The sequence below is a fragment of the Rhopilema esculentum genome, chromosome 16 (genome assembly GCF_057945365.1).
Source record: "Rhopilema esculentum isolate cy_ngs chromosome 16, ASM5794536v1, whole genome shotgun sequence".
In the NCBI taxonomy this organism is placed as follows: Eukaryota; Metazoa; Cnidaria; class Scyphozoa; order Rhizostomeae; family Rhizostomatidae; genus Rhopilema; species Rhopilema esculentum.
In genome coordinates this window covers 4,317,456-4,340,800 of record NC_142830.1, presented here as the reverse complement: position 1 = coordinate 4,340,800, position 23,345 = coordinate 4,317,456, and the positions used below count along the sequence as shown (strand labels likewise).

General features: G+C 36.3%; 2 protein-coding genes across 2 annotated transcripts; one reads left to right on the top strand and one right to left on the bottom strand.

The window, feature by feature from the left end:
• Window positions 1-295: 295 nt before the first annotated feature.
• Window positions 296-15,080, bottom strand: LOC135682647 (molybdenum cofactor sulfurase). The gene is made up of 10 exons (XM_065197621.2): window positions 14,622-15,080; window positions 9,825-10,923; window positions 9,233-9,509; window positions 7,946-8,506; window positions 7,050-7,212; window positions 6,275-6,371; window positions 5,455-5,591; window positions 4,536-4,762; window positions 4,088-4,192; window positions 296-3,359 (listed from the first exon to the last, which is right to left on the bottom strand). The coding sequence occupies exons 1-10, from the start codon at window positions 14,728-14,730 to the stop codon at window positions 3,267-3,269; spliced, it is 2,868 nt and encodes a 955-aa protein (XP_065053693.2). The 5' UTR covers window positions 14,731-15,080; the 3' UTR covers window positions 296-3,266.
• A 1,615-nt stretch (window positions 15,081-16,695) lies between these two features.
• On the top strand, window positions 16,696-21,702 carry LOC135682664 (visual pigment-like receptor peropsin). Its single transcript, XM_065197649.2, has one exon. The coding sequence runs from the start codon at window positions 17,728-17,730 to the stop codon at window positions 18,790-18,792; it is 1,065 nt and encodes a 354-aa protein (XP_065053721.2). The 5' UTR covers window positions 16,696-17,727; the 3' UTR covers window positions 18,793-21,702.
• Window positions 21,703-23,345: the final 1,643 nt, after the last annotated feature.

The following is a 23,345-nucleotide window of genomic DNA, read 5'->3' as shown; positions in this document are numbered from 1 at the left end:
TTTAATAATTTCCATCCGTGGAGATGGAGAACCACGTGCTGTACACAGGCACACATATAATAGGAGCGTTGGGGCGTGGGGATTCTTAGCACTTATAACAAATGTATGCTAAGCTCTCCCTGTACTTGTAGACCTCCCTAAACCTTATCATAAATTGCTATGATAAAGCTGATGAGAAGCCACAAAACATTGATAAAGAAGCGGCAGCACAAGTATTTGATCAAAGAAGAGTGTTTTATCTTACGAATCGGGCATATGCACTTGCCCTCAGATCACCCTTTCCAGTTGCAAAGAACAAAGGACATTTAGTTTTCCTCGATCAAGAACAAAAGATTAAATGACCAATTCCTTGATGCTTCTATATTGTGAAAAAGATATTTTGTATAAAACTGATCTGCAGCAAATAGCCTTAAGACTGGCAAAGGAAAAAAGAACAGAATTGACTTGAAAGAATATCACTTTTTGCCATTAAATATATCCAAGATCTAATATTGGAATGGCTTTGATGTTTTTGTTACGTTAATCAAAATTTAGAGGTCTCCTTTACCTTCTTTAGTGCTTTTATGCTTAAGACTAATTATTACGAGTAAAATGTTGGTAATTATATAGGAACTAGAAATCTGGAATAAGGCTATTTCCAAAAATTAATTTAGAAGGTACAGTAGATTATCAGGTTTAAAGAAAAATTCCTCAGGTAAAGTTGAATTTTCATCCTTCCACGACCCTCTAAACTTAGCCACTTGTTTATGTACCTGGCTGTACAGCCCAGAGAGGGCACTTGACTAGGAAAATGACAGGGGTGTGCAAATTATCATTTTTGCACACTGACACTGTGGCATAAATATATTTTCCAAAAAACACCCTAACCCATTAACGCATGCCAAAATAAACCTGTTCTCATAATATTTACTACTATGAGTGTCCCCGGGCTGTACAGAAGGTTGGTTGATTTCCAGTGGAAAAAACTTTGGTCATGCTTTTGGACATTCGATGTAAATTTCGCGTACACTAGCAAGCAATTGCACTGCATGCACCCTAATACTTTAAGAACAAACTAAAAACAATCCAGTCTCAAATTTTCGGGAAAAAACAGAACAGCAAACTTGACTGGTACAATTACACTACAATTAACTGTTAAAAGACGAAAAGGTACGAGGAACGGAAAGTGACAATTGATTAGCATTAAAAATAAAGTATTAGAGTGAAATTGACATGAAAAATGAAGGTGGTAAATGGGTCATTCTCATCGGGTTGTAACATCATTTAAACGTTCCCGTCTTCAGAACTTGTTCTCTCACTTCCGATACGACTTCCTCATCGTGACATGAAACTTGAATCTGAAAATTCCCATCCGACTTTAGGTCGCTGGACATTTTCTAGGCCCCGTTGGGGTTTCGTGACCGTGAATCATAGAATAACACACCAGAATGCGTCACTCTCCCCAGACTCTTTTCGAAAAACCTCCTATGACATAAACCCCTCATAAAAAACTTGTGGTCCTTATTTTGAAAAAAATATATGCAGATATAGAATCAGTGATGCTTACTGTTTAAGAAAAAGTCTTTTGTAAAACTTTGTTTTTTTTATATAAGTAGCATTTTGATCTAATTGCTAAAAATCTCGTACAATCAAAAAAATATCTAACTTTACCAAAGCTAATCAAAAACAAAAAATTTTAATTGCTATCGTTAAACAAGATGTAAATCAAATATTACTGCCCAAGCCCTAAGATTTTTGAAAATTGGTGTAATGAGATGAAAGGTGTAATGGTCTGTAGGTCAACTCATCTGTTGTTTTTTGTGTTAAACATCATACAAACCTTTTTATGCAGAATTCGGATTTTGACGATATTGCAAGGCTTGCTTTGAATTATCATCGAAAGGAAGGTGAAAACTGTCAGGGACTGAAATGGTAGATACAGATCTGTAGCGCCGATAGTTTGGTTCAGTGTCCCGGGGCCGGTGCTCATGATTAAGGTGTTTTTACTATTGAACCATAACGCATCATTCCAGATAAGGCTTTCTTCTGTAAGGGCCCAAAAAGGGCCGAGATTCAATATAAAAATATTTGAAAGCAGTTATGTGTTGCTTTGAAGTAAAAAACATTTTTCGGGATCTTGAGCCGGCTAGCAAAGTGGGTCCGTCATAATAACAAGAAACGATGGCCTTACCATATAAATGACGACCGAATGGCTTTGCTGTGCTGAGTATGGAAAGTGATATTGAAAGTGAGTTGGGTATCTCACAGACAAAATCAGACAAAAAGAAATGGAACAACTCAAGGCAAATTTATTTGATAAAATATACATTTTTATTGAATAATTAAAAACAATGATACATTTACATACCTAGTAAAAAAAATTTAATTCATAAAAGACACATAATTATAGATATAAAAATTGATACAGAAAGATACAGATATAATTCTTTAGCAATCAAAATCACAATATTCTTATAATCAGCTAACTCTATCAAACAAAAAAATTATAAATAATTATAGGATTTTCGCATAATTCATCCATATACTTTATGCTTATAAAAACACGATACGCTTAGAAAAATTTTACATTGTCATACAAACACATTGCAGTAAAAACTAAGTTAAGCACAACATAACTAAGAAAAATGAGTTAAATTTCAATATTAGTGGCTTTGAACAATCAATTCATTTTATGGCATCGAATAACAGGGATACAAACATTCTAATACATAAACTTTTAGATAAATACAATAAAATTGATAAAATACATCATAAAATCTTAATCTTTGCTAACTAACAAAAGTGTTCTCATAAGAGACAACCTAAAGCTAAGAACATAACAGGCTCGATACCACAATAAAGGATTGTACTTTGTGCCTAACAGTGACCTTGACACCCAAAATAAACTTATAATTAATATTTCATATCGAAAGATAGTCAAAGAGCTAATAGCTACGATCTTTAAATGCATGACTTGACAAGGCAATCCTCAATTTGCGTGTGACTTTTGATAACATAAAAAGTTTCACGTAACCTGATATTATTGTGGCAAAATGAGAGTTGTCTTGAGGCTGCCTATTTACATTGCTCTTAGCTGCCTATCTATTCAAGTTTACATTGCTAAAGCTAGCTTTATAGAAAAGCGACTCCAGTTAATGAACCGAATCAATATTTACGTACATTTAGTTAAGGTATGTTTGTATGCAAAGCAAAAAACTAAAGATTAATATATTAACGTAAAATGCTATAAAAACACAGGTTAAAATTATGATACCACATGTCATTTGTTAAGGAGGAGCTGCAAAAACTTCATCACCTACTTGGATAGCACATTCTCCACTACTGACGTTCTTCGCAACCAAATATATACCAAACTCCATCTACATGGACAAACAGATAAGATTTAAAAGTACTGTAATGAGACAAATGGCTTCTAACTAGACTTTCCCTTGTAGCTAGGTAGCAGAGTTTTGTCCGTACTGGATTAGTAAGTAAAATTTGGCATTAAAGAGGCATATGATTTGTTCGTTTAAACCGATTCTATCAATAAGACATCTGTAAAACAACCTTTGTCTTATTATATTTTTGTTCCGGTAAGTGTATCATATTTTTAAGTTGGCAACATAAAAAAGAGGCCCTGGAAACCTGCAAGAAAGCCTTGCCAGAGATAAAGAAGAAGGTGTGTTGAGAACAGCTTGCATTAATAGAATTGTGGTACCCAGTTTTTTTAGACTCACACTGCCACAGTTATACGATATAAATGTCAAGAGGCAACTTAAAGCAGCACAAAAATTGTTTGAATTCAAAGGTATCAGTTGAAATTCTGCTTTTAAAAGAGACACTAGAGTAGCTTCACATGAAAATTTGTCTGTCAATAAAAGCAGTATTAGAATTCTATTTAAGAATTTCACAAGCAAAATGCTAGACCTCCCTGCTTCATTTATTCTAAGAAAAAACCCACATTGGAGGGTCATGCACCGTGCTTTTCATTTAATACCACTAAAAAGGCTCATACTTTGAGGTTGAGGTAGTTAAAGCGTCGTTATTGAATCAAAGCATAATTTGTGGCTTTTTGTGAGTATGCAGCAATTAACAGTAAATGTCATACCCGAGATCCACGCATTCTCACGAGTGTTTCCAATGGCTCTCGATTTCTGACTGCTGTTTTCTGATTAATGCATATCATTTGACATCGCTGGCACTTTCCTGATGTCTAGAATAGATAGGGGTATATAGACAAAGGAGATAATTCAATACAGATCGAGGTATATATTCCTTTATAATCCCAAAACCACCCCGCTGCAGCTCTGTGGTTCCAAACATTGTCCTCTGTGGGAATTTAGGTAGTCTCTTGACAAATTTATCGACAAATTTTCGGCATTGCAATATGGCACTGAGGACGGTTGATCACATTATGAAAAATTTTCATAGATGGGAAGGGTTGGATTCATAGATCTTCTGCAATAAAGTATGAAGCAACAAATAGGGGGAGGCAGATTTGAGCCTATAAAACGTCAATAAGCACACCGATATCACTATTTCGCGATCTCACCTACCTTGAACCGAATCACTCCAATATTAACCTCCTTCCAGGTATCTTCTTCGAATGAGCTATTGCCACACACCAAGAAATTTCCACGAAACGAGGCAGCGAGCTCGAATAAATTCCAGTATTCTCTGCTTCTTTGAAACCCGTTAAAGAGCTGTGATAAACTGTTTTCCGATATAAGAAGGTATTGAGACTCGTTCGACAGTGAAAGCTCGTGCTCTTCGTTTGATATGTCTGATAGGCAAAATGCAATTGATTATAACAAATAAGCAGAACGCAACAAAAAAGCCATTGAAAGCAACAATATTACGAACTATTCGAATTTTTAAGCTTCAATATAAGATTTTATAAAAGCATTTCTTGGGTTTTTCAAAGCACATCTTATTCGAGGCAGCCTAGGGACTTCTTAATTTTGAAATAAATTCGATAAACTAATTTCTTATCCATGATAGAAAAGAAGCTGTAAAATGTTAGTAATGCGTCATTGCAAAAACATTATTTGAAGATTGAAGCTCGATATCAAAAGGCACCATTCACTTTTGTGCATTTCGCAAAAATTTTCCGGAATTAACATTATGATAGGAAATACTTCTAATTGATAAAAAAGTCAATTGATAAAAAGAATTTTATTCATTCACTGGTTCAGTTTAATGAGTCAAAGAGTTTTCTCATCTGAAACAAGCTGAAACCATTGGAAATCAAGTAATTAGATATTCGGTTAGTTAAGTACAGAGCAGATGCTCATACTTTGATATCACAAAAATCGCACTACTCTGCAGAAATACATTATTTCAATACAAATAGCACCTACACGAAATCCACTTCCTATTGTAAGATTTATCACACTTGAATTATCAGAAACACTTGCTAACGTTTACTTCTTTTGCGATAGAGTAAATTTTCCAGACAATTTCCTAACTTTTTACCTGTTTGATTGTTATCTTTCGATTTGCTTTTCAAAAATCGCTTTTGACCTGTGTTTTGTCTCACCAGCCTACAAGACACTCCCAGAACATGACCCAGCCAGCCAGCAACTTCATCACCACAGTCGTCACAAGAAACTCTAAAAAATTAACGTGCTTCAGCATAGTTGCTAGGGTATCTTAATTCCCAAAATACAAATTATTAGTCGACAAAGTCTGATTTACTCGGGATGATTATCACCGTTTTGATTCTTGATACCGCAATGAAATTGGAAGAAAGTAGAAAAGAGTTTTACTTTTTTGCTGCAAAATACTTCATGGCAACTGTTAATATATCAGTGCACGGTGAAGTTACTTTACTTCTGAGAAAACAAAATATGAACAGTCGCCATGTCTGAAAAACTTTGGATTAATGGAAACCAAATATAACTTCGCAGAGAATTTTAGGCCTCGTAGAAATCGAATTATGATTTCGCAACGACTTCGTGGCGAATCCGCATCAAAGAAATAAGCCCTCCTTCGTATAGAAAGTGCTACCAGAACCGGATACGTGGAGGAAAAACTCAGATTTGATGCTCTAATGCATAAACTTTTCTGTCACGTTGGATATTCTTAAACAATGTTCTTCAATAATCGCCTGGGTATCAAGATTCTTATCTTGCTACTGAAACTGAGAGTAATGATGAGCAAGAAAGTAAACCGTCAAAAACAAGACTGTAAACAAAAGAAGTTGATTATTCGTTAAGAAAGATTATTAGGAAATAAAATGAAATGACAAAATAAAACAACAGATTTTGGTAAAGTATATATCTAAATGGTCTACCTTTGGCCACAAACCCGCGAAAGGCAATGCTCTCGGTCGTGCGCTTGTAGAGGTTTGCAAACACTTTTTCCAAGAGGTACTGCTACGTCAGAATAACCTTTGGGTAAGAAAAATGCTTTTGTAAAAGAGATTTGATTGAAATGACAGAAAAAAATTTTTTCAAAATACAATTGACACTATCCTTTTAACTAAACATACCTAAATTACCATGATTTAAAATTTGAAAAAAGGTTAACAAAAAACCAGGCCTTCGATCGTCGGTCTCGTCAAGTTTTCTACTCAAGCAGCAAGCTCCTTTTTCACATTTAGGAATGCTGCATAAATAGTTAAGAAACAAAAGCAAAATAGGACTACAAGACTGGACTACAAAATAGGACTTGCGATTAAAGCATTCAATTATCTCGATCGCAAAACTTATCGATCAAGACAATTATCTCTTTAAGCTCTGCTTCACGTGAAAAGAAAGAACGCATCGAAGTACTGTGAACATCTGCGCATGAGAATCTTAAATGTTGCCTTTCAGCCTGAAATTACTCCTATATCTTATCCGGCATGAGCACTTATGTAACACAAATCTCAAAGTAAGAAAAGGTAACACGGTTCATGAGCAACCACCCACTACAAAATAGCAGCACAAGTGCAAACTTTTCAAGATAGCACAAATTCAACTAGATATAGCATGCTTTATAAAGTTACACGATAACCTTTTGCCTCAAAATTAATCGGAAAATTGCACAGGAAATACTGTAATACACAAAACTGCAAAACAGCTAACCTTCACAACTTAAGATCAAGACGCCTTTGTTTATATCAATAGCTGGCTTGATAAACACCATGCGAGGCTCTTTCTTCTGAGTAAGTACAGAGCCGTATTCTGTGATTATCATCCATTCTCTATCGTATAATAAACCCCTATCACTCACTGTCCATTTTGATACCTAAAGAACACAAAAATAAACTGCATTTATGTATGAAATTGTGGATTGATTGTGAGCCTTCATCTAATGAATGAGCTTATTGAAATAATCAACAATCTGGTCCATTTTACACCAAAGTTTCGTAATATTTTCTTATCGCAATTTATTATGACTTAAGAAGTTTAGACAGTGAAATTATACTCAAATGCAGAGGAAAAACAGGTTTATTACATTAGAAATCAAATTTTTTGTAAAACTTAAACCCTCTATAGAGCACGTAAGTGTGATGTCATAAAAAAATCAAACTCATGAAATTTTGACTTTTGACTGCATAACCTTGAAGAACACAAGGCCATACTTAGTTGATTTTGTTGAAAATATGAGTGAGATATAGCCAATGAAAGATTCTAAGTTTGCTAAAGGATTATTGTTGCTTTGGCTTGGTTCATAAAGTTTGAACCGAGACCAACTTACAGTGATTTGATTGGAAAACAGCTAGTGCTCCTGTGGCCAAATCTCTGCAAGCATTCTGTTATACTTTTTCAAACTAACTGGTCCGAATCAAAAACACTAAAGATATAGTTATGACGTCATTACTTATGCCAGCCCATTCGGGTGATTTCTGGCGCTATCTTTGCTCGAAAATGTATCATTTACAATTTATCGGTCCAGCAATTTTCCGTTATTGTTAACAACAAAACTATGAAACTAAAGGTTGAATGGAATTTGAACATGTACAAGAAGCTTATGTTACCTCAAATGCAGCACAAGACTTGACCGGATAAACGTATATTCGTTTCAAGAAGCATGTTGGTGACTGGTCCAAAAGCAATCGGTTTTCAATATTGGCATGGCAGCTAGCATCCTCTTTTTCATCAGCAGATGGACTCTGCTCTTCATATCGGTGGTTACAGACAACATCGTGGGGCTCTTCAAAATTGATTATCTGTTGCCCAGTCAAAGCACTATGAGCTTTTTGAACGTCAAAAGCACTTTTAGAGAGATCTTCATAAACTTCTTCATTAGAAAGTTCACTTTGAATTTCTGATGAGCCGATTGGTACGAGAAAACAATCCTTAAGAAAAGTGAGAAAGGTCCAAGCATCTTCAAAACATGACATATATCCGAATGAAATGCGGACAGAGCCAGTGGGAAGTCCATCGATAATGTCCATCTGATCTCCACACACGTGCCCAGCGTTGTAATTCGAAAGCAACTGATCATCGCTTAGGCAAAGATGCTTTTGGCAGTCACCAGTGTTGCAAAAACAACCTGTGCGCAGATGAATGTTCGAAAGAGATGCTAGCTTGTCCACCTAAATTGAAATGACTTGAACTACCACTAAAATGCTATGACAGGAAAACAATAAGGAATGATATAATTTATATTAAAAGAAATAAGATACAAATGGGGTTTGTGTTGAACGAAGAAAAGTTTTTATAACAATGATAAATTTGAAGCTTCATTTCAACACATTTGTAGTGACACTAAAAGATATGCAGGCCCTTTTCGTGCAGACCCTGCGAACCGATGTGCAGACCTTTTTTCGTGAACTTTCTTTAAAAAGTTACTTATATTTTGTCAACCCAGCGCGCAGCACTCAATCTCCGACCAGTAGAGATGCTAAATTGAGTTGTGTACCCATACAATGGCAAGTTTTAATTAGATTTTAGCGGCTAATTATAAAAAAACTCAACAAAAACTCCTAATTCAAAGCTGACTGCTTAAAACAACGAGTCGCTGTATTTTTCAAAAGAATAATTCATAAAATGAATCAGCCACATCATTTGAAAACCATATGGCTTCTTTACCGTATGGTTCACTAATAGGATGAGTCCTCAGTACCCCGAGACACTTTTTGGAAAGCATAAAATTTTTGAATATAGCACAACAAAAGTAATAACTGGAGATTCAAGCAAAGGAATCAACCAATTATATTTGATTAAAAATACTGACAAATGTTCAATTAATCAATTAAAAATTTATTAGCAAGAAGATGCTGCTGAGAAATAGGGTGTGAAAAGCCTGGCAGTTAAGGTACCTGACTGTATCCTATGTAATCGCCGTTTGAACTGATGAGATTGAAGTTAATGACAGGGCCTTGGCTCTTGATGTTATCGTAGCCCATGTCACTATAGATCTTGCAGAGATGAATACCGCTGAAATGCCTCATTGACTTCATTTCTTTGTAGGTGTATTGCGTCAAAGCAAAGGTATGATCTGAAATTGCCAGCATTGGGCCAGCATGCGATTTCAGCGAGTAAAACCCATGCTTCAATGCAATGATGTTGAGGAAAGAGCTAGTGCCATCTTCGTACCTAAAAGTAGAGTTCTGCATCACCGTAACAATATAAACCACGTCGTGAATACAAAAAGTGCAAATCGGTGAATAAACAAATAGATTTCAAAGAGAAAAGAATCGAAACAGGCTCTCAGTTGGATCTAGGTAAGAGGAACTAGAATGAAATTTAACATCTCGTTAAGGTTATCAAATTTTATTTTATCTTATAAATTTAACTTTTCGTTTTATTCTATTCCTGGCAAATTTGCTATGTAAAGCTATAATGCATAAAATGCATACCAGATCTATGGTAGATTGGATAATGAACTAAAGAAAAGCCAGCAGAACAAACCTGTCAGATACTTCGTCTCTGAATACCCGATGATGAGTTGCGCTAAAAGTAGAATAAACGGTTCCTCCTCCGTAGTAACATTTAGGCCTGAATGATTCGACAGCGTCAGTCCTCATTATCAAGGCTCCTATCCCAGTGGGATATCCGAAAATTTTATAAAATGAAATAGGCACAAAATCAGCATTGATTTTCGATAAGTCGAGTTCATTGGTGCCAACATATGAAGCAGCATCAAGTAGTACATACCATCTTCCATGTGGTTTAGAAGATGGAAACAAAACACCTTGTTTTGATAAATCTGTCCATTCAAGAGGATATTTTCTCCCACAGAAGTTACTCATTGCAGGAAAGGCAAAAAGGCTGGCAACCTGACGAGTGTCATCTACTGCATTAATTTTGCTTTGTATTGATTTATCACGAGCTTGTTTTGAATTCTTAGAGTGTTTCGCACACTTTATGCTTACATGTTGAACTGCGTTCTGTTCATCAAAAGTAGATTTTGCCTGCTCGAACCTAAGACCAGTTTCCTCATCAATTTGATCAGACCTTCTACATAATTCGTCTGGCACTAACTTGAAAGCTTCTAAATCCTCATTACCCTTGGCTTTTACCCCGACTAGCTTTTGTCCCTTATTTTCAATGAGCAAATCACTGTTTGAATCATGTACATCACTTTCGACACCGACAGAGCCATTCTGTACTCTGAAACAACTTTCTTTGATGCTAGAATTGAGTGCTTCTTCAGTTATGCAAACGATCTCGGAACCTTGCTCCCTAGCGATTTCTCGGATACCAACGACTGATGTATGGTTGTCTTGAAGGAACACAAAATGGCTTTCTTTAGTCCAGTTGAAATTCTCTGCCACCATTCTTAAGGCAGCCGTGGCCCCTGAAGTAAATACAACATGATGCTTTTCTAAAGTGGTGTTGAAGTGCCTGGCTACAATATTTCGTGCTTCTTCGATTAAATCTGTCGATCTTTGACTGCAACTGGATCCACTATGAGGATTTCCAAATAAATTGTTGTTCAAATCAGAAAGATGATTTTCTATTTGGCTCTTTGAATACAATGTTGCACCAATATTGTCTAGATAAACACCTAAAAGAAATGAAGATGATATGTTAATAATATAGAAATTATGACAAGTTGTCAAATATTACTCAATTCTACTTGATTTAAGCAAATACAAGATGTAATTTAGCAGTCTTCATCGAAACCAGCTGCACATTAGTGTTTTATAATGGATAAATCATTTATAAAGCTGTATATATAACTTTAGCTGCCTTGCTTTTTACCGTAAAATACGCTCAATTACAACTAAGTATTTTGCTACCAAAGATTGTATAACTGTGATAATGTTGTTACAACGTGCACGCAAAAGTAACAACTATTCAGTTACTCGGGCAAAAAGCCCTTAAATCGCATTTCTTTTATCTTTAGAAATTCTATTGTGAATTTGTAACACAAGCCTAGCAAAGAAATCTAAAGCCTCTGTTATGTTTACAATAAAACTGATTCAATAAAAGAAACATTTAATCGAAGAAACTCTTCATGATATGATATGAAACATACTCTATCTATTAACGGGCCTAAAAGTAAACTTTTCAAACTCAACGTACATTCGAGGATATTGGCCATGTGTCGTAAAAGAAGTTACTAATCCTTGGACATTCAAAAAAATTGATCAGTCGCCTCGGAACAAACACAAAGACACGCAAATAAAAGTTAACCTGGTGATTTCTGAAGTGAAATGAATCTACGTGTCTTATTTTTTGCAAAGGAGGATTTAACCGCTAATTATTTACAGTCGGAAAGAAAGAACAGTTCAATTTGATTGTATACCCAAAACAACTTTGTTACCATAACAATGTTTCTATCCAAATTCCACAATCAGTTTTGGATGTTGTTTGGCGGGGAATCTTTTAAAATCCTACTTAATTCGCTAAAAGATAACATGATACTAGACTAAGATAAAGGATAACTTTCAGCACCGAGGTCAGCAACAACTTTTTATGTATAGCACCCAAAAACTCCATGGCCTCCATCCCTTCTATTTTCTTGAGCTCTTAAGTTTGTTGCAGTAATCAAATTGTGTCACTAATTTTATTCTAATTCTATGATTCAGATTTTCTAATTCCACAGCTACAAAAATTCTTTGCAGCATGCAACATTCTATTTTATCAGTAAATTCTACATGACTTTAAAGATTCTCTGGATAGTCTTCAGTGAGTTTACTTCAAACCAAGAAACAAGACATGTACCGTTATTGTTTGTACAATGTGTGGTTTGTACAATACACTCTAATTGAAAATACACAAAAACACTAAATTCTGAAACAACGAAAACCATTTCGACAACCTGGGCTAATATGTGGCAAGATTATAGAACCTAATGGGGCTAGAGGACTGCAGCACATAACAATTTCCAGGGGTAACGCCCAAAATTTCTTCAGGGGGTACAGAAAATACCTTTGCCAAAAAGAAGGGCATGACTCACTCCTTAACGGAGTGGGCATGAGATAAAAAATTTGCTACTTTTACTCATTTCTTTTTGAATATCCTGCTTTTCTAAATTGAATTTCAAAAATTAGTGCCACACTGTGAAAGTTCAACTGCCACAGAAAAGGTTGTAAGTTACAACTGTTGCAAAAAGGTTACAAATTATACTAAAGGGTGAGAGAACAATTTTCCCTTTTGCATGACAAAATTCTTAATGTGCCAATGGACAAAGTATTGGCGGAGGTACAGCACCCCCATACCCTCTTTGGTGACAACCTCCAGCAATCTTTTAAAGGAAAATCTTGCAAAAGTTTCCTGGAAATTCCACCCATGCAGAGTGACACATAACAAAATTGTACAAATATACCCATGCTTTGCTTTTACATTTCCAGAGTAGCAACTCAATAGAGTACGGAACATGAAAGAGCATAAAAAGAAAAGATCCAGAGATCAAGGCTATTTTGTAAAATGTATGAACTATAAATGGGGATAGGGAAAACACTCGAAAAATGTTTGGTTCGTGTTTCTATATAATGAGCAAATAATATTATAAACCTCTTCTTTTCAGAACAATTTAAACAAAATTTGACTCATTCATAAATTTATCATAATACAGTTAGGAGAAAAAGAATCTGAACGAAAGAGGTTATGAAAGATATTTACTTGTGAAGGAAAAGATCTATACTTGAGCTGAATTTTCTGATTTTGCTGTTTATTTTTATGTGCATAATTTCTACCAACTCTAAAAATTCTTTTGAAACCTAGCACCCTGGCTTCGATACTTGACGCAGCCCTATTGCAAGAATAAAAATAAACCTCATGTAGGGCTGGATAGGCTCACCACACTATGCCATTAACAACCCTCTTCATACAGAAATGATGTTTTTATATTGAAACAAATGTTGGTACTATACTTTCTGTAAGCCAACCATTCTAAAAATTTTTGCAGGCTATTTGTTTTAATTCAACTAAATGAAACAGAACTATCACATTATTTTCTTCTTCTTGCCAGGGTCATGCAGATGGAAGAAAAGTTTTTATCTTAAAATTCCAAGATGAAACAATTTGATAAGAAAATTCAATATGTCACCTACACTATGTTTACTTTCCAACTTTCTTCAAACAAAAGTCAATAATAACACATTGATGTAGGAAGTAATGTTATTGTTGTACATGAAATAAACAAGTAAAGTCTCCAAAACTTATGACAAACATATTCCAAGCATCTGTTCTTTAAAAACGGGGCAAAATTGTTAACATCCGTGTCAAAATATAATAGCTGACATAAAAAAACTTTTCCACGAAAACTGAGAACACTCACTTATATGCAAACACTTCACAAAAGTTAATGCTAAGATTTCTTCACTATCATAATATGATGTGTCAGGTCCTAAAATGTTGGCTTTACATCTTATTACAGTTTTTGGCAGGAAATACTTATCACCATAGAGATCCATCAGGATTAAATGAAAAATACAAAAACATAGTTTTTAATATTCTTTTGTTGAAACAGATGAATGAAGGCTAATCAAAGTTACATAATTTTCACAGCAAGTGACATGACCAACTTCCATTCAACATAATGTAAGTTCGCCAAAAAGGGACAAAGGAACACAAATACCCACAGGCATGATATCACTGGGGGCTAGGGGTGGGGGGCTGAAGCTGCTCAACATTTTAAGAGATAAAAAATTTTTGACAATGTTTTTTATTATTTTTTTAAACAAAGTATGAAATAAAAATAAACTGTTAATACTGTTAATATATGGCTTGTTAGTTTATCTAGCTAGGTCTATTTCTATTTAGGTACTAACTTATTTAAGTATATTTCTATTATTTTTCTACTATTTGCATCAATTTGATAACTTTCTGCATCAATGCAATGTCTGCATTCTGGATGTGTAAACACGGCCTACTGAAAATACTTGAGACAAACAAAATGCACATTTCTGTTCAGCAAGTAAAATACTCTCAATCGATACAACAGCTTCTTGTTTTTCACAACGATGTGCACTCTGAGCCAAAGGTCACCCTTTCTTTCTTCCCCCTCTTTAAATAGAGTTTTAGCATGAACCCTCTCCTCCTAAATATTTCCGAAAATTCAATAATCAATGTTTTTCTGCCAATCAGCAAATTGTCTGAGCAGTATAGTCATTTGTTTGGGAGATGTATTTTCAGCCATTCTAGAAGGCTTAATTTAAAAAATTTTCTTCCACGTCGGCCCCAACCACGGTGGGACTTTCTCCGTCCATAAAGCTGTGGTACTTTAAAAAATATAATCTTTAACAAATACAATACCAGTAAGTCTACTGAATTCAGTTTCTCTTAATTCTTCCACTGTTCCATTATAGCCACCGAACTGCTCCAAGAACTTTATCTTCTCTGAAGTGCGTACTCTCTCCGCCATGTTGCATCTACCTCCCAAATCATGTTGATTACAAAATAGAAACACTCACAAAAGACCGCGAACAGTAGAAACTGGTCAGGGGGAGGAGCATAGAAATAGGGGACACTCGCTCCCCACTTACTGACACTGTTTTTCATGAGAACCCACTAAATAAGAACACCGTAGCCCGATTTGCCAGGAACAATGAATATAGCGAAAGAACATTCCCAGCCTCAGAAGAAAAAAAAGAAATAAACAATGTATTTTTAAAAATTTTCTCTCGCGTTGAAGATTTTACAAGCCAAGAAACCGTCCGTCTAAAACGTCATGCAAAACTGTTATTTGATGGTCTTGAAACCAATTTGTTTTGTTTCAGAAAAATCAATTACTCGAAAAATAAGAACATCGAGGTCTTCAGTATTTGACCAAGCCATAATTAATGGTGTCTCTCAAAAAACCCCTTTGGCCTGGCCTCCAGGTCCCTTACATTAAACGCCCATGCTACCTGAAAGCAGTGCATGATACAAAACTGGTCAATTGCTTTCCAAAAGGATTTATTACATTGAGTTGAATACCTGTAACCTGTCATTCATAGTTTATATAGTAGTGTATATGTGTTAATCGAAATGATAAGCTATCAGTTTTTCTAATGTGGCAAGTTTTAAAGTGAAATGGAAAATTATTCTTTGGCTGGTGAGACAAGAGGGATAAAGATATTTTCTTCTCTGAGACATATACAAATACTCTCTGAGACATGCATTTTTTAACTGCCTGTCATAAACGAATGTAGTTGCTGTGGTTATTCGTTGAAACAAAGGAAGTTTGAGGGCTATCTGTTGACTGTTTGTGTGTCTGCAGGCATTCTTCTCACAAATAAGCTATGATTAAGTCTTTTCCTGTGTTAAATGTTTTGCTAAAATGCCTAGACAGTTGCCTGTTGACCAACCAAGCTAACGATTCCCTCACATACAAAGAAAACAAAGTCATGACGTAGCAGGGAGTTTGTGATTAGTAACTTAATATGTAGCAGAAAGGATGCAGTGTGGCGAAACATATCTCTTTGTTAGATGTACCATACCCAATTATTTTGTAACTATTGCTAGTCACAACAAGCAACAATAAGCGAGCAAGAGCCGGGGGATTGTAAAGGATTGATTCAGCAATTTTTAAGAAGGGCAGACAAATTTAAAAGTCTGCAGGACACTTGTAACGAATTGCTTAGCTTTACCAGCTTTGCATTTACAGTTTTACCCTCTACCAGCTCGTTTCTTGAAGGTTTTTGCCTAAACGACTTGTTGTTTGTCATATACGAACTTTCGAGAGTATATGACTTTGTGTTATAGCTTACTTTCAAAACTACTCTTTCCTACAGTGCAGAGTGGTACCTTGGGATAACAGGATAAACATTTTCTCTCATGTTTACATTTTTTCTACATATATAAGATTTATTCGTCATATATTTCTTTATCAATCAACTAATTACACGGAAAATTTACTACAAAAATAGTGAACAATTAATTCAACATTTGAAATAACAACAATGTGGGATGGAGCATATGTTTGAGAAATACACTTAAGAGTTCGAGGTTCTTATGTTCTGGCTCCGAAATTATTCAGCAGAAACAAGGAGTGTATCGCAACAAGAACGAGAACAGATTGGGAAGACGATTGTTTAATAGTCACATAGCGTCGCTGAAATTACCCTTATACATGCCTTTGAACATAAAATTGAGGAACCCTATTTAGCGCTCTTTTTAATCTGACACCCTGTAGCCAAGGTAAAATAGCCACGTGTTACCTCGTGTAAAATTACATCCTTTACCTGTCTTAAAGTGAATAGTGTAGTCTACAAGTTTGTTATATAATAACGCACACGTTAACCAAATCATTTCCAACCTATTCATATTTTCATTTTCAGGGAATGCCCATCGAAATATTTTTAATGTAAATGAATGCAGAAGAAAAATGTTTATATTTCTCCGTGTGCACCGGCGATGTCTCCAAGTGCGACCCCCGGAAAGAATTGATACAGTGAACAAAATCGCGCTCGCTTTGAATTCAATACATAAATTCCACATTCAGCCGAAATTTATCTACTGAAAAGGCTACGAATGTGTAACACAATACCGGGACGTCCAAAGCTAACGGAAAATTTCGGCTTCATTCAGAGTCCTCTTATACAGCTGTTAATACATGCAATAATAATATTTGCTGTTAAAAGAAGTGAATCCGTATTTGCAGCTTCCACCAGATTGGTATCCCATCTTCAACTAAGATACGCTCAGAATTGACTACATTCGAACGCTGTTAGGAAAAGAATCTCTGACTTTGGGTAGGTAGGAAGCGTTGATCGTTCGTTTACGGAGAAGCCACGCTTCAAATATTGACAGTATGAATTGGTACTTTGTATGACTCCGAAAACGATTTAGTTGTTCCTATGAGCGCTGAGGCAATTAGAGGAGACTTGGAAGACTCAATTTTCTATCTTTTCCGATGATTCTGATTTTAAATTGAATTGAAAACATACATTCAGGAGCTGAATGGACGTTAATTCAGTTCCAATTGCTTGTGGCTTGATACAGTTGAAGGATTTGTGGTGAATCATGTGGACAAGAAGGAAATCAGTGTCTCAAAAGTGACCTAGATAATATTTCAATTCACTTTCAAACTTCATTTACTGCGTTCGTTCTTCGCAAGCAACCTGACTGCAAGTATTTAAGCCTTAAAAACAAGGAAATAAGCTAAGGCTCCGAGTGGATACTTTCATAAGACAACGAACAGATTTGAAGTTTACAGCTTTTACGAAATATACTTAATGGAGATAAATACTGATACATAACCAACAGTATTGGTTACTGCTGGTATCTATTATATAATATTGGATATTCAATCGCTTCTCTTCGGCTGAGAAATAATTCAAACGTGAAAAGCGGAAGCTAACAAGAATTTGGCTTGTATTCCTGTATTCTTTGTTGACTATTTTAGAAGCGATATCGAAAACCGGTGAATTTTGAAAGAATGATGAATAATTCTACAGCGTTGCCAATGAACATTTCCTCGACCTCTGGGTACAGCGCCACTCCAGACACGCTGTTCACAAACACAGAATACACTCTACAAGCCATGTTGCTGCTCCTAATCATCCTTATTATTGTGATAGGCAATATTGTGACACTCTGCATAATTTACCGTGACAGAAATATGCGCACTCCACAGTTTCTCCTTATCACAAGTTTAGCGTGCAGTGACCTTGGTGTTGGCATAGCCACAGCGCCACTGACGATGGTAACTGCATTTAATAAAGGTGATTGGGTTCTAGGCAACATGGCTTGCCAATACCAAGCAATAGCCAACTCAACATTCTACATCGCAACTATGCTCACACTGATGGCAATGACTATGGAAAAGTACTTCTCGATCGTCAGACCATTGTCGCGTTTTATAACACCCAAGAGGACGCGTAGATTTATCGTTGGAGCCTGGGTCTCGACACTCATAATATCAATGCTACCACTTGTCGGCTTTGGTCGATACGACAAGAACAAAACAACACAGTCGTGTGGCATTGCTTTCCCTGAAATGACCTCCGAAAGACTGTTCCTTATTCTAATCCTCTTCTCGGGTTCTGTTATGCCCCTGTTTGTCATGATTGTTGCAAACACCGTAATTTTTGTGGCTGTCCGGAGACACTCCAAGAGGCTGCGAAGGCATGCCCGTGGCCAGGCAGCGAAAGAAGGCATTTTAGCTTCACAAAAACACTTTACGATCACAATCGTAATAATTTTAGTTGTGTTCATCAGCTCTTGGACACCGTTCTTTTCGCTTGCTATAACAGCAGAATTGACAGATTCTGCGGATAAGATTCCCCCGTTTCTAGGGGTGTTAGCTTACTGGTGTGGCTATGCAGCTTCGGCATGGAACCCTGTAATCTACATAACAAGAAACCGGCGGTTTCGTCGTGGTGCAATAGGTATTAAGAATGTACTAATTTGCAGACAATCAGATACTGCTGCAGTCAACGTGAGCGGAGGTGCGTGGAACAGTGACATTGACAGGAAACGATCTAGCTACGCAGTATCCTGACTTTGTTACAGCCTCCTTCTTTAAATTGCTCTTAAATGCTTATTCTTTGCCCTGCTTCCATTGCCCTTGCGTAATGGTATTGCCCCACAAGGAAGGTTTTAATCATGACCTTTGATGCAAATTGGAATCAATGAGAACTAGCCTATCAAATCCAGTTCTGTTGTTCATTCGTGCGACAAAAATTATGTAAAACCTACATGCAACTGTGAAATTGTGAAGAATTTACTCAATCCATTGCTAGAAAATTTATTCACAAAGAAAGCAACACTTTCCCATAAACAAAAAGATTTCCAAGGTTGAATAATCTGTTGACATGATACATATAATGCCATCCCATTTTGAAATAGTAAAAACATGTTGACTGCTATGATGATTATGAATGCAGTTTAAACGAGTTTGATTTATATTCCTCAGAAATAATATAATAATAATCTACCATATTTATACAGGATAACCTTTTCAGTAAAGATAATACTGCTATCACAAAGGGTCCTGTGTGACTGGAAATAGGGCAGCTTGTTTCGCTCGATCAAGTATCAAACTAAGAAAAACTCTTGGGGTCAAAAAAGTATACCTAGTAGATCCTTTACTGCCATAATGAGTATTTTGGCCTTGCTGCCACAATGATTTTTTTTTCACTATTTATGTAAGCTCGGCTTTGGTCATCTTTGTTCGTTGCGCTCTTTCTATAGATTGTCAAAATAACTTGATTCTGTGCTTGTAGTATTGATTAAACAAAACGCTTAATTATGTCTAATCAATCCACTAAAGCCCGAGTTTAATCCTTGATAGTAGAGAACTTAAGGGTGACTTTTAACTTGTGGTCTGTAATGTACACACACTTCCAATAAGCCGAGACATGACTGCGCTGTAGCCGCTATGAGGACTATGATCCCCCTATACCAAAGAGAGTACTGTGTATATTTTCACTTAATACTTTTGTGTCCTTCAGTAAAATTTGGTTTGATTCAGTAAAAAGCATTATTGCTAGTCATTCGTAATAGATGCAAAAAACATTACTTTATTTATTTTTATATCTTCTTTATCTTAAAGTTAAAAACTGAATTCCAAAAATTGGGCATCTCCATCATTTTCCAGGCACCTGAAGGGCATGGCACCGTAACCAAATCTTCATTTAATACGTAACCCCATCCCCCTCCACCCCCCAACCCGGAATAATTGTCCCTCAAAAGAAACCATTCATCGAGCAGCAGAGGGAGCTGAATTGCAGAAAAATTTTGCCGAAGAATTCGTCCCTAGACCCCCATATTCAGACAATCCTCTAATATTAACCAGAAACAATCTTAATCGTAAAAACAACTTCTTCTAAGAGCTGCCTCATGGTGTAAGAAAATTGCTCTGTTAATAAAATTGTTAAATAGAAACGCTCTCTTTCTTTATGACATCAATTGTATATCAATTGAAAAGACTTTGATCACGTCAAATGTTTCTAGATTCTTTAGATCATGAAGTTAATAACATCGATTGATGTAAATATTTTTTATGTAGAAAAGTAACTCAAATAAACCATTTCCCTTCCCAATAATTCAAAAACCTAGGAAGTTCTTTGAATTATATTCTAGATATATTGATGTGCCTGCCACATCAATATAGGAGGAACCCCTCATCAGTGGTTTACATCATACCCAACTGATAGGATACACTACTGCCAGATCAATGGTTCCAGTTCACAACAATAGAAGGTTCAGTGTGGTAATCCTCAGGGTTCGTGCCTTGGGCCCCTCCTTTTCATGCTATACGTAAATGATTTTGAGTGATGCTTAGAAAAATGCTCAACAAATATGTATGCAGACGACACTAGCATAACATGCTCTGCAAAAGACATTGAGGAACTGTGCAATGATTTAAAAACTGAGGGTAAGAACATTGCAGAGTGGATGAGGCAAAATAAGCTTAGTCTGAACACCAATAAAACGGAATATATGGTCATTGGTCATAAAAGACGAATTAAACATATCCAGGGGGAGATGAACGTGGAAATAAATGGAGAAAAACTCCAACGAGCCCATGAAGTAAAATATCTCGGAGTCACTATTGATGAAAACCTATCTTGGAACAAGCAGTACAAGAGGCTTAAGTGTAAACTTAAAAAGTGGTCTTTCTTCGTTGAGGAAACTTAAAAACATACTCCCACAGTCGAAATTGGACCAGGTTTACAGGGCACTTTTCGAAAGCCATCTAAGATACGGTGATCAATTATGGGAAGTCTGTCCGCTACAAAGCTTGAGCATCTTCAGCGTCTTCAAGACAGGGCTCAAACATTAATTGAAAGTGCTAAATTTGAGGACGGGTGGAATTGTAAATGGCTTTCAGTTTCGAACCTAATTATATATGACAGGGCCATAATAACGTACAAAATGATGAATGGTCTTCGCCCTGACAGCCTTAAAGGTAAATTTATCACTAGATCAGAGATATCCAGGTATTCGACAAGGAATCAGCTTGATATTGCCATCCCAGGCAAAATTTGGAATTTTCAAAGGTAAATTTATTTCACTCTGTGGCGAAAACATGGAATGAGATTCCAAGAAACATCAGAATGAGCCCCACAATTTCCATGTTTAAAAGAAACTTGAAGGGATTCCTACAAAGTTAATAAATTCCCAAAACAAAACACAATCCCTAGGTAGAACAACAACATCTTTATTTTATATCTATTAAAGAAGTAATTGTAATAGAAGTAGTTTATTTATATTTGGTTTATAGCTGATAGGGAATTCGTGTATAAAGATTTTAAAATAAAAAATGAATGAATGAAAAGCCAATTTTTTTATCACTTCTTAATGGAAAGTTCAAGATAACGTCGCATCTTCTGCTTTTATCTTTGCAAAAGCATCCCAGTTACCCTAAAGTTGCCATATAAGGGTACAATAACGTGGTCACGGGGAGGGGGACTGAGGGGCGGCAGGATCAATTTTGTATTTCGTCTATATTCAACAAGAAAATGTCGGGGAATATTTTGCCAACGTACTTTTTGTGACGTAATCCTGTGATTTTGAAACTTCCTTTACGTAAACAAAAGTTGGTCATGGGCATTCCCATTAGCAAAATTGGCGTCCCTGTTGGTACAAGGGCGTTTTCAGGCGTTAAAAGGGTGTGGTCAAAAATTTCTGTTTTTTCTAGTGGCTTGCGTCGCCGATGTTCGGGTTTATAATGTATATGATAGCTAGTCCCTCTCAACCCTTTAAGAACCGGGAAAAGGGACTTCATTGCCAGTAACCGGAATAACGTGACATCTCAAAATCTAAAAGCCAAAAAAATGGGCTTATAGAAAAGAGGTTACCATGAACTTTGTGGCAAATAAGCCCTGTAGTGTAATTAAAGGCATTTGACGTGCGTAAGTACAGCTAATCCAAAAATAACGCGATCAGAGTACGTGCGTTTGAAAGGAATTTGAAACTACTCACGTAAAACCACTCTAGGGTTTCGCCGATTTGCAGAAAGGCGGAAACTGTTCACGTGCTCAATTTGATTGGTCAACCACTACTGGTCAAGTGGCTGTAAGCCATTTCTATCTGTGTCGAATGCATTCAAGATCCCATTTACACGGGATCGATCCAGGCCGGGATCGTTCCCAAACTGGTACGAATAAATCTTCCGTTTACACGGGAACGCTCGGGATCGATCTGCTATCCGTACCAATTTGGGTCTGCTTTAGAAAGCGTTCCAGTTTGGATCGTTCCCAAATCGCCACGCATAGGAAACGAGGCTAATGAATTCTCCAGCTTGAGGTGCTTTGGGCACGATGCATCGATATTTGGTCAGATCTTGCGCGCCCTCTTCGCCCACAAGATGGAATATACAAAACAAGATGAAAAAAGCTTTCTATTTTTTTACGAGTTAATTAATAAATTCTAGCAAACAGACTCCAACCTATTATGTTTTTACTTCAGCATGATATTCAGGAGCAGGGCCCTTTTTATTCATCGCTCCAAAGAAACATTTTGTTGCTACCTTTCAAATTTGAAGCCATTTTCCTCTAAGCCTTCCTATAAATTTGGTGGTATTTTCTCTGTGTTGTTGATGACATAAAGAATAGCATGAGCATTCCTTTCAAAAGGGCCTAGAAAGCCGTGGGGTCCGATCTGGGATCGATCCCATGTAAACACAATATCTTTTGGGACCGATCCCGTGTAAACGTCCGCGAAATTTTGGGATCGATCCAAAACGGGATCGGTCCCATTATTCTTTATGCACGTTAATCCTGACCATAAAAACGACAGCACACTCAACAGAAGCAAAATTTGGGAATTAACGAAATGTTTCAAATGTTTTTAAAAACGTTAGTCAAATTTCCAATAGATGAGTATATCAAATGTTCAATGTTTCCGTTTTCTTGAAGCTTCGTTTGGTCTTTGTTGCTGGTGAACTGCAAAATCTTGCCTTTGTGACTGCGAGGTTTTCGTGGGGTGACCAGGAACCATGATGTTTGGGATGCGATGCGATGTGATATGATGCTTTTTTGCGATGCGATGCGATGCGATGCGATGTGATGCAAGGTTTTGTTCGTAGGGTGACCAGGAACTTTTGGA

Excerpts from the sequence above, each read along its gene's own strand:
- LOC135682647 (XM_065197621.2), bottom strand. The coding sequence starts at position 14,730 with ATGGCGGAGAGAGTACGCACTTCAGAGAAGATAAAGTTCTTGGAGCAG. Across the intron at positions 4,763-5,454 it reads GAAAGATAACAATCAAACAG|ACATATCAAACGAAGAGCAC; the intron begins GTAAAAAGTTAG and ends TTTGCCTATCAG. Across the intron at positions 3,360-4,087 it reads TGAGAATGCGTGGATCTCGG|ATGGAGTTTGGTATATATTT; the intron begins GTATGACATTTA and ends TTGTCCATGTAG.
- LOC135682664 (XM_065197649.2), top strand. The coding sequence starts at position 17,728 with ATGATGAATAATTCTACAGCGTTGCCAATGAACATTTCCTCGACCTCT.